The sequence below is a fragment of the Thunnus thynnus genome, chromosome 7, assembly GCF_963924715.1.
Source record: "Thunnus thynnus chromosome 7, fThuThy2.1, whole genome shotgun sequence".
NCBI classification, from domain to species: Eukaryota; Metazoa; Chordata; class Actinopteri; order Scombriformes; family Scombridae; genus Thunnus; species Thunnus thynnus.
Window position 1 is genome coordinate 35,546,383 of NC_089523.1, and position 12,476 is coordinate 35,558,858.

Here is a 12,476-nt window from a genome sequence, read left to right on the forward strand (position 1 = left end):
GGTGATAAAATTATATTTCAAACATTGTTTTTTAATACGTCCTGCGTCTAATTTGTCTAATCTACTCGGCTCTTCAGATGAGGTGGAACTCAAAAGTTCTTAGTTTAGTTCCTTTTGAGCCTCTTTTCAACTTAACAGAAGTAACTTTACTTGCTGTAATTTACTTATATTATTATCATTATTATTATTATTACTATTATTAAGTACATTATATTATTATAGTCACATATATAACTTGCTGTGTGGATGTGTGGGGAAATTCATATAAAACAAATAATAATCCAATCTTCACACTTCAAAAGAGAAACATAAGGACTGTAAACAAAACTACTTTTAGAGAACCAACAAACTCACTGTTTATGGAACTAAAGGCTCTAAAACGGTTCAGATTATGTATAGAGCAAAAAATCAATTACCACTAGAAAGTATCCAAATGATATAATCTGAGAGGAATTTACATGATAATCTTTGAATTTGAGTGAAAGGTGTGAACTTATGGATCAGCTACAGTAAAGAACTGAAAACATGAAGAGCAACAAGTAAGTTTAAAAATAACTTACTGAACAAATATAAAAATAGATGATCAGAGAAGAGCATTGGCATAGAAGGACAGGGATACATAAGTTGTTTTATTTTGTGCTGTTTGCTGCTGTTGTGTGATGTCACCGTCTGAGGTCAGACAGGACGTGTTGTTGTCATGGCGACATGCTGTGTCCAGCATCGACATTATAAACTGCAGTTTCAACCATTAACCTTCTTCACACTGCAGAAATCTTTAAGGTGTTATTGTGTTTTCAACTGTTGCATTTGAGTATCTGCCTCTTTTTCATGTGTTTGTGTATGTATATGTGACCTGTTATTGATTGCATCTACATTAAACCTGCTAAACTCTAAAACAACCTGCGTCCACAGCAGGAGTTTCAGCTCATTTCAGCAAATATCTCTGTCCACATTAAAAACAGGTCATTCTCCTCCTACTGGGCATGTGCAGAGGACAGACAAGGAAGTCAGCCACAGAAAACCAGTGAAGAAGAAACGATATACTGTTTCTGTTTCCATGGCGGCTTCCTGACACGTAGTTTTGAGTAGAGAAAGGTGATAGATGACTACATTTAACTCTGAACAAGCTGTCAGAGCAGACAATAAATAGAACAACACTCGCACGAAGCCGTCCACCATTGTTGTTATTGTGTTTCTTCTTCTTCATCTTCTAATAAAACGCCTGCACTGCTGCCAACATCTGTTCTGTCAACAACACAGTCGTCCTGTTGTTCTTTGTGTTACTACTGATGACTGATGTGTGAATGAAAGAATTAGAGGAAAAAGAAACTCACTGCGTCTGTCATCTCAGAGTCTATTTCCTCTTTAACCACCATGAAACAAGCAAATAAAGGTTTATTTATTTCATTCACTCTCTCACTCTAGAAACTACATTTTTCCTCAAAAAGTTCTTGGTTCCCTGAAAAAGTTCCTGTGGTGAAAATGCCCGACTGGGTCCAAAGATCCTGGAACTTTTTTGGGAAAAAGGGCTGTTAGTTTTATGCTCCAGCAGTGTGAAGAGCGCAATCATCGCTTAACTTTTCATGTCCTGGGAAGATGCATTTGAGCGGAAACACCTAAAACAAACAGATCTGCAGCCACAGATAACAGAGCGAGAGGAGAGTTCAGGTCCACTGTCATAGCACGCTTCGTTATTTTCTGTTTTTGTGGCCAAATTTGTGTTTTGCCAATGCTGGAGGGCAGATTGAATATATCAGGACAGTCTTTATGCAAACCATCAACCCTGCATACGTCTATAATACCATAAAGTATTCTAACATAAACACACATACATACAAACCATTGTCTGTCCATGTCTGTAAAGTCTCCCTCCCTTCCCCCAACCTGGATCAACTACTTAACATTTTATATATTTCTATATAATCACAGACATTATTTCCCTTCACACTATTGATCTGAGCCACAGAGCGTTACAGAGACAGAGATGTCTAATAATCTGGAGTTTATGATGAGCTTTCACTTAAATACCAACAGACATAGAAGTAAAAAGGTAAAACTTCAGGTAAACAAGCTTTCAAAGACACGTCGACGTGTCAGAGGCTGGTGTGCAGGTGTAGTGAGTTTAGTTGGATCCACTTTGTGTGTTCGGGGACTTCAGTGTGATCAGCATATTCACAAGAGTTTAAGTAGGTGAACTGAATGTGGAGGTGAGCTCACCTGTGGACCAGGTGCTCCTCTAGTACCTTTCCCTCCTTTGAGACCTTTGGGCCCCGGAAAACCTGCAGCACCTGGAAACAGAATGACATCACAGAGACAGGTGTGTTTTACCTGCTTATCATCTGTATACTGACACTGATCCTGCTGATTGGCTCAGAGTGAATCAGTTCAAACAAACTACGGACTTTTACTTTGGTATATAATGAAGCTTTGATTTTGAAAGGTAAAAGTTGTCATCTAGCTCAGAATCTAGTAGGGTTAGGGTTAGTAATTGAGTAAAAACGTCTTAAATCAGGTGTTTCTGGTTCTTACCTTCCCTTCCATCTTCACCTTGCTCTCCTGGTTTACCCGGAGGTCCGGGGGGGCCAGAAATAACAGGACAGGTCACACAGACGTCCCCCTTCTCACCTGACAAACATCAATCAATCAATCATTCACATACAGTCCCATTCCAAACTCCCCTCAGAAATCTGACATTTTAATCTTCAGTGGAACTGACCACAGACAGACAGCATCATATATCATATTATCATGTCATGTGACACCATAAGCCCTGTCTCACCCACTCACCTTTCTGTCCCTCCCCTCCTCTGGTCCCAGGAAATCCTGACAGGCCTTTTAGACCTCGAACTCCTGGACGTCCAATGTCTCCTGGCAGGAAGTCTGACAGACAGAAGACAAACATTAAATCACACTGCTGAGGATATCTTCTCTTTTAAAGGAGCCAGACTAAAGTTTCCCCCTGATTTCAGTCTTTGTGCTAAGCTCAGCTAATCTCGTCAACTGTCATCTCCTTATTTGACTCTGGTTAAGACAGAGAGCTCCGCATTACTGAAACTTTTCCTTTAAATATATAAAGTCTGATACAAACATCAGAGTAGGGATGTGCAGAGAGCGCAGTATTTGTATCTGTATTTGTTGAGGTAGCAAAATTATTGTATTTGTATTCGAATAAAAGAAAAAAATGTTTTTTTATTTTTATTATACTCCCTATTTTAGGATATTACAGTGTTAAAGTAAGTGTTCTTCATTAAACCATATTGAGAAGGAGGGTTCCCATACTGGGTCTCAAACCCCAGACATCTGTGCTGCCCACTCATCAGCTCTGCCAGACAGATGTGCAGCTGTTTATAGACAGACAGCGATGTAACCTTAATACACTACAAGTCCGAACTGTTTTTGACACTTTTTTTCCTTCCCAAAAACTAATAATTTTTAAAATATTGGTACGATATAAAAGTTTGTAAAAACTCATTACTTGTGCATCTCTGAATACTGTACCAACATCAGAGGCACCATGAGGCCTCCCTGAGGAACTCAGCTTTAGATACTGTATGTTTTGTTTTTCTTGAAAGATGATCTGAGACTGTGGATCAGAGAAGACCTGGACCAGGACCATCACCTGGTATTCCTGGTTCTCCTGGTTCCCCCTCAGCTCCAGGAGCTCCTGGCACTCCATTCTGTCCTGGGGGCCCTCTTTTGAAGGGACCTGGCTCTCCTGGTTCTCCTTTTTGTCCGGTTGAGCCAGGTGGCCCCTGGGGACCCGGTGGACCGGTAGGACCCACGCCTCAAGAGAAAAACAGTCTTTATTCTTTATATATGCTTCAACTTTATTTACTTAATAGAGACATTAAGGTTTATCTAAAATCATTTTCATTATTGATTCATTTTGGTTAATTGTTTAGTCTATGAAATGTCAAAAATATTGAGGTGACATCATCAAACATTTTGTTTTTATTTGACCAAAAGTCCAACATCCAAATTTATTCAGTTAAAACAGAAAAGTTTCAAACGCTCACATGAGGTTCTGGAAACATTTTTCAGTTTTTTCTTGAAATGACTGAGACAAGTTAGTTATTGATTATCTTTCAGTCCATTGACTGACCAATTAACTGATCAATTAATCCACCAATCCTGATATAAAGTATTTTATGATTAGAAATAGTCAATGTTTATTCAGTGTAAATTTATATATATATACATTTTATATTTATATATATATAATATAATAAATAAATTTGTCATATATCTTAGCCACATATGTTTAAGGTTAAGAAAGAGGCCAAGGGTCACATGGTTCCTAAGTCTCTAAGAAGAGAAAACAATATTTATCATGAATGTCAGTTTATGCTGACATAAAGCTATAATGTCTGGAATGGTGTGGAGTGTTCCTTATGAAAAACATATGTGCCTTTGACACTTCGCCAAATAGATTGTACGGTAAGAAATTTGAGTGTTGTTCCAGATGTTGGGCGTGAAACATATATAAGGTATCTCACACTGTTGTCTGTCGTCTGTCATTGCTTACGGTATTCTGTATGCTGTGACAATGATTGAACTGGGCCCGATATACTAATTATTTGAAGACAGTTACTCTGTGGACCTGGAATTATTCTTTGGATGAGCAGAAATCACCTTCATTAACAACTCTTCCTTACAAATCCTTTCATACCTGGCTTCCCCTGCAGTCCAGGAAACCCGATGAGTCCTGAAAGAGATCAGAGAAGAAGATTACACATCATATCACATGACTTTACAGACCTGCTAGCATGACAACATGCTAAGAACAGCAGAATCGATGCTGATGCTGGTTCAGATCAGTTTTCCTGCTTACAAACAAAATTAAACATTGATGATTGTCCAGAAATATGATTCAGGACACACACTGAAAATGTATTTAATTTATTCTGGTGTTGTACCTCTTCTTATGCATTATTGGCGGACTTTCTGGAAGACCAGGGGTGACATTTATAACCATTGTGTGCACACAAAACGGGGCCTGAAAGAGACGTATGCCACTTCCAACACTTAAGTCTTGATGTAAAAAAACAAATTTGAGAATCTGTAAGTAAACTCTGATCTATTTGTGAGAACATTTTGGAGACAGGAAACTGGCGACGCAGATGATGAACTGAAGCCAGATTGTATAATGATCCTCTCACACATTTAATGATACTAACATCACATGGTAATTATAGATCCATGTTTTCGTAAACATTCAAACCAGCAGTGTTATTTGTGCTCCTGCCACTGAGCCATAAATATTCCATAACTATTCTACAACAATCCCATAACTATTCCATAACTATCCCATAACTATCCCATAACTATCCCGTAACTATTCTACAACAATCCCATAACTATTCCATAACTATCCCATAACTATCCCATAACTATCCCGTAACTATTCTACAACAATCCCATAACTATCCCATAACTATCCCATAACTATCCCGTAACTATTCTACAACAATCCCATAACTATTCCACAACTATCCCATAACTATGCTGTAACAATTCCATAACTATCCCACAACTATTCCACAACTATCCCACAACTATTCCACAACTATCCCATACCTATGCTGTAACTATTCCACAACTATCCCATAACTATGCTGTAACTATTCTACAACAATCCCATAACTATGCTGTAACAATTCCATAACTATCCCACAACTATTCCACAACTATCCCATAACTATTACATAACTATCCCACAACTATCTCATAACCATTCCATAGGTATCGCACAACTATCCCATAAATATTCCATAACTATCCCACAACGATTACACAACTATCCTATAACTATTCCACAACTATCCCATAAGTATCCCACAACTATTCCATAAATATTCAACAACTATCCCACAACTATCTCATAACCATTCCATAGGTATCGCACAATTATCCCATAACTATCCTGTAACTATTCCACAACTATCCCATAACTATCCCGTAACTATTCCACAACTATCCCATAACTATGCTGTAACTATTCCACAACTATCCCATAACTATCCCGTAACTATTCCACAACTATCCCATAACTATCCCGTAACTATTCCACAACTATCCCATAACTATGCTGTAACTATTCCACAACTATCCCATAACTATCCCATAACTATTCTATAAGTATTCCACAACTATCCCATAACTATGCTGTAACTATTCCACAACTATCCCGTAACTATGCTGTAACTATTCCACAACTATCCCATATCTATGCTGTAACTATTCCACAACTATCCCATAACTATCCCGTAACTATTCCACAACTATCCCATAACTATCCCGTAACTATTCCACAACTATCCCATAACTATCCCATAACTATTCCACAACTATCCCACAACTATCCTGTAACTATTCCACAACTATCCCACAACTATCCCATAACTATGCTGTAACTATTCCACAACTATCCCGTAACTATGCTGTAACTCTTCCACAACTATCCCGTAACTATCCCGTAACTATCCCATAACTATCCCATAACTATGCTGTAACTATTCCACAACTATCCCATAACTATGCTGTAACTATTCCACAACTATCCCGTAACTATCCCATAACTATGCTGTAACTATTCCACAACTATCCCATAACTATCCCATAACTATGCTGTAACTATTCCACAACTATCCCATAACTATGCTGTAACTATTCCACAACTATCCCGTAACTATCCCGTAACTATCCCACAACTATCCCATAACTATGCTGTAACTATTCCACAACTATCCCATAACTATCCCGTAACTATCCCATAACTATCCCGTAACTATCCCATAACTATTCCACAACTATCCCGTAACTATGCTGTAACTATTCCACAACTATCCCATAACTATCCCATAACTATCCCATAACTATTCCACAACTATCCCGTAACTATGCTGTAACTATTCCACAACTATCCCATAACTATGCTGTAACTATTCCACAACTATCCCATAACTATCCCGTAACTATTCCACAACTATCCCATAACTATCCCGTAACTATTCCACAACTATCCCATAACTATCCCGTAACTATTCCACAACTATCCCATAACTATGCTGTAACTATTCCACAACTATCCCATAACTATGCTGTAACAATTCCATAACTATCCCACAACTATTCCACAACTATCCCATAACTATTACATAACTATCCCACAACTATCTCATTACCATTCCATAGGTATCGCACAACTATCCCATAACGATTACACAACTATCCCCTAAATATTCCATAACTATCCCACAACGATTACACAACTATCCTATAACTATTCCACAACTATCCCATAAGTATCCCACAACTATTCCATAAATATTCAACAACTATCCCACAACTATCTCATAACCATTCCATAGGTATCGCACAATTATCCCATAACTATCCTGTAACTATTCCACAACTATCCCATAACTATCCCGTAACTATTCCACAACTATCCCATAACTATCCCGTAACTATTCCACAACTATCCCATAACTATCCCGTAACTATTCCACAACTATCCCATAACTATGCTGTAACTATTCCACAACTATCCCATAACTATCCCGTAACTATTCCACAACTATCCCATAACTATCCCGTAACTATTCCACAACTATCCCATAACTATCCCATAACTATTCCACAACTATCCCATAACTATCCCGTAACTATTCCACAACTATCCCATAACTATCCCGTAACTATTCCACAACTATCCCATAACTATCCCGTAACTATTCCACAACTATCCCATAACTATGCTGTAACTATTCCACAACTATCCCATAACTATCCCATAACTATTCTATAAGTATTCCACAACTATCCCATAACTATCCCGTAACTATTCCACAACTATCCCATAACTATGCTGTAACTATTCCACAACTATCCCATAACTATCCCATAACTATTCTATAAGTATTCCACAACTATCCCATAACTATCCCGTAACTATTCCACAACTATCCCATAACTATGCTGTAACTATTCCACAACTATCCCATAACTATTCCACAACTATCCCACAACTATCCCATAACTATTCTATAAGTATTCCACAACTATCCCATAACTATCCCGTAACTATCCCACAACTATCCCATAACTATGCTGTAACTATTCCACAACTATCCCATAACTATCCCGTAACTATTCCACAACTATCCCACAACTATTACATAACTATTGCACAACTATCCCATAACTATCCAATAACCATTGAACACCTATTCCATAACTATTCCATAACTATCCCACAACTATTCCATAACTATTCCACAACTATCCCACAACTATCCTATAACTATTCCACAGCTATCTCACAACGATTACACAATGATTCCATAACTATCCCACAACTATCCCATAACTATTCCATAACTATTCCACAACTATCCCATAACTATTCCATAACTATCCCAAAACTATCCCATAACTATTCCGTAACTATTCCACAACTATCCCATAACTATCCCATAACTATTCCATAAGTATCCCACAACTATCCCACAACTATCCCATAACTATTCCGTAACTATTCCACAACTATCCCATAACTATCCCATAACTATTCCGTAACTATCCCACAATTATCCCATAACTATCCCATAACTATTCCATAACTATCCCACAATTATCCCATAACTATCCCATAAATATTCCACAACTATCCCACAACGATCCCATAACTATTCCATAAGTATCTCACAACTATTCCATAACTATTCCACAACTATCCTACAACTATTCCATAACTATCCCACAACTATTCCATAACTATTCCACAGCTATCCCGTAAGTATTCCACAACTATCTCACAACGATTAAACAACGATTCCATAACTATCCCACAACTATCCCATAACTATTCCATAACTATTCCGTAACTATTCCACAACTATTCCATAACTATTCCATAACAATCCCATAACTATTCCGTAACTATTCCATAAGTATCCCACAACTATCCCACAACTATTCCAAAACTATTCCATAACTATCCCACAATTATCCCATAACTATCCCATAAATATTCCAAAACTATCCCACAACGATCCCATAACTATTCCATAAGTATCCCACAACTATCCCATAACTATTACATAACTATCCCACAACTATCTCATAACCATTCCATAGGTATCGCACAACTATCCCACAACGATTACACAACTATCCCCTAAATATTCCATAACTATTCCACAACTATCCCATAAGTATCCCACAACTATTCCATAAATATTCAACAACTATCCCACAACTATCTCATAACGATTCCATAGGTATCGCACAACTATTTCATAACTGTTCCACAGCTATCCCATAACTATCCCACAACTACATCAATATTCAGGAAGGCTTTTGAATCAACCATGTATGGTTGAATGTGGGCGTAGACGGCGGGGATGAGGCTGATCCTCGTGCGTTGTTGGGAACTGAACTGTACATACTCTCACCTTCATGTGTTTCCTTTTTGTGTGCGTTGTTTTAATGGTTTTTGGTGCGTGTTTGCTAGTTTTGTTCTTTCTTTTGCATTGAAACTGAGATCAAAGATTGAAATAAAGAATATCTTAAAGATGTTAAGCTTCCTGATGATACCTTGCTCTCCGGGGGCTCCTGGGGGTCCGCTGGGCCCCGGGACACCAGGCTCGCCCTTCAGGAATCTTTTCTTCCAGACTGTCTGAGAAAAACACATCAAAACATACTTAATCACATATCTGACCCACCTTCTGACTTTCCCACCTTCATCCAGGTCTGTGTCAGCTGTTGACCTGTTCTATGATCAATGAACAAACTGCTTCAGCTTTATTGATCAATTAGTAAACATGATATCAATCATATGTTGAGGTCAAAGTGCAGGAGAGTGACTTCCTCAGATTACATCTTTTCTCAGGACAAAGTTTAATATTTAAAAAAGAACTTCTGATAATTTATCATCAAACTGTGTTTATTCTGATTTTTGTATTGTTTTAAAACTACATTATTTTAAAAGTATAGAAATGACAACAATTCTTCTTAAAATCTTTGAGCATCTTAATATTTTGTAGGTTGTTTTCGTGGTTTGAGGAATGAAGCGTTTCTCTGATTGAGGTTCTCTTTGTGAACTCAAAGTGGATCTATAACAGCAGACTCGAGTCTTTTTGATCATGAACGCAGACACTGAAAGTCCTGAATGAGTTTTTCCTCGAAAACAGGAGAAATATGGATTCAACACTGAATGAACTAGGATAGGTTTAGAATATAGTTAGAAACAAGTCTGTTTCAGCATCTGTAGTGCCTCCCTTATATTATCTATATATTATATATTATATCTCATGTAATATATTATACAGTACGGTCATCATCATCATCAGGAGGCGTCTGATCATCTGCAGCATGACAACGAGCCCAAACGTCCAGCCAGAGTCATAAACATCTATCTTCAGTCTCTGAAGAACTGTTGAACTTCTCCAAGATGCAGGAACAACCGACCTGCCGAGTACCTGCTGCTGTTTTAAAGGCAAAGCTGCTCACAGCAGATACTGATTTACTTTAGCTTTCTGCTGTTTACTCAACTTTGGTTCAAGTTAACTGATTAATAAAAACTATTCAAAGCATCCTCACTTTACTGTTAGTGCCTAAAACCTGTGCACAGGCTGAAGCTTCTCTTTAATTTGACTTTCTGTCAATATTGTATTCATCAGAGAAAAATCAGCAAAAAAAACATAGAACAGTTGAGACTCACTTCTCCTGGAAGACCTGGAGGTCCTTGGACTCCTTTCTCCCCCTGAACACAAACACAAACACACTTTATGGTAGTGACACTCCCCACCAACATAAAACACACTAAAATAAGAAGTTACTTTCAGTTATCGCTGTTCTTTTATTGTTTTTATTTTTCTTTTTGTTTCATTTAACAGTTTAGTTTTCACTCTCTGTTTCTGTCGTCTTGCTTTTCTTTGTATTTAACGTCTTTCTTGTTTTATTGATCAACGTGATTTTAAATAGTTTGTTGTATTTTGTTTCAGTGTGGAAGGTGATGATCCAAATAAAGAATAAACACTGACACCTCGCGGTGCAGTACTGTAGTAGTACTACAGTAGTAGTAGTACTGCAGTAGTACTTCACACAGTACTCACCTCAGCTCCTTCAATACCTGGAGGACCCAGATACCCGCGATCTCCTGGGTCTCCCTGCAGACACAAATAAAAGCACACAAAGTTCACGTTCAGTCGACTTGCTCTCTCGTGACGCTCGCTGACGATACTGAACACGCTGCACACATTTAACGTGTTCTTTTGTTTTATTTTAGTTTAAAGTTTTTTCTTTCCACATTGCCTATTGCATCTATTTCTATTCAGCTTAAACATTCCTAAAAACTCACAGATTCATTGTAATAATCAAACAGTTTTAAAGTGATCAGATTTAATTATTAATCTGTATTTGTTTGATGAAACACTGGCGAGACTCAAACACATCTGATCCTCCAGAGCTGTGACAGAGTAGAGCATCTGTCTCTAACTGATGATCTTTGATGAGTTCAGACATCAACCAGACAACAAACATGGTTCAGTTTGGGCCAGGTCTGGTTCTGGTTCTGGAACCTGTAGGAGGACAACCACTTGTTCTTTAGTTGTATGAACTAATCTTTGATTCCTAAGAGGAAGAAAAGACAGATTCGTTGGTAAGAGCAGACCTTCGGCCTGCAGAACTGACCTTTGTAACCCTCTAAGTGGGGTTTGATCAGTGATGCTCAACAGACTCAGAAAGACCTCCTAAGAAATTATTTCTGACCAAACATCCAAAGTTTATGGCCTGAACTAAAAGCATAAACTGACCCTAAGGAGAAAAACGAGTCCCACTTTAGATGGAGCACAGACTCTCTTAACCCACATTCCTGAGGACTTAATGAAGCCTGAAATTCATGTAAATTAAATGTCTGATCATTATGCAACTTATATCATGTTATTGTCATGTAAATACAAGAAGAACAGTATAACTTTCATAGTTGGGTGACTATCTACTAAAGAGATACAGGACTTTGATTTTATTACCTTTGTACTACAGGTAACAATTCTGCCCTCTAGTGACAAGAGTTAAATTCCCTTTATGTTAATAGTTAATGATATTTGATAACCATGTATTTGTATTTTAAAATCACTTAAACTTGTGATCTATTAACCTCATAGACAATCATATTTTACTGGTTAAATTAGACTGAAGTTTCTGAAGTAATAGAAAGTAAAGATATAATGTTTGAAGAATTTCAATTTAAAGTTTTCTTTTATTGTTAAATAATAGTCACACTGAATGCTTTTATACTAGGGAGTAAGAGTTATGTTCAACTTATATTTAAATATGTTTCTGAAAGTAATCTAATCACATCAGTGTTGCTGACTTTATTTCCTTTCACTACAGTATTAAACTTTATTTCAGTAGATGGTTTGAATTAATGAAGGTTGCATGCTTAGACATCATAAAGTGTTAATATGAAG

General features: G+C 37.4%; 1 protein-coding gene across 1 annotated transcript in view; it reads right to left on the reverse strand.

Annotated features, from left to right (window-relative positions):
- The window catches only part of col4a3 (collagen, type IV, alpha 3), a 67,929-nt gene that overhangs the window by 32,628 nt on the left and 22,825 nt on the right, over positions 1-12,476 (reverse strand). Inside the window, exons 17-24 of the mRNA XM_067595724.1 lie at positions 11,121-11,174; positions 10,727-10,768; positions 9,601-9,682; positions 4,670-4,705; positions 3,620-3,784; positions 2,788-2,880; positions 2,530-2,625; positions 2,218-2,288 (exon numbers count right to left, since the gene is read on the reverse strand). Of these exons, the coding sequence (XP_067451825.1) occupies positions 2,218-2,288; positions 2,530-2,625; positions 2,788-2,880; positions 3,620-3,784; positions 4,670-4,705; positions 9,601-9,682; positions 10,727-10,768; positions 11,121-11,174 (639 nt within the window). The remainder of the gene's footprint in view (positions 1-2,217; positions 2,289-2,529; positions 2,626-2,787; positions 2,881-3,619; positions 3,785-4,669; positions 4,706-9,600; positions 9,683-10,726; positions 10,769-11,120; positions 11,175-12,476) is intronic.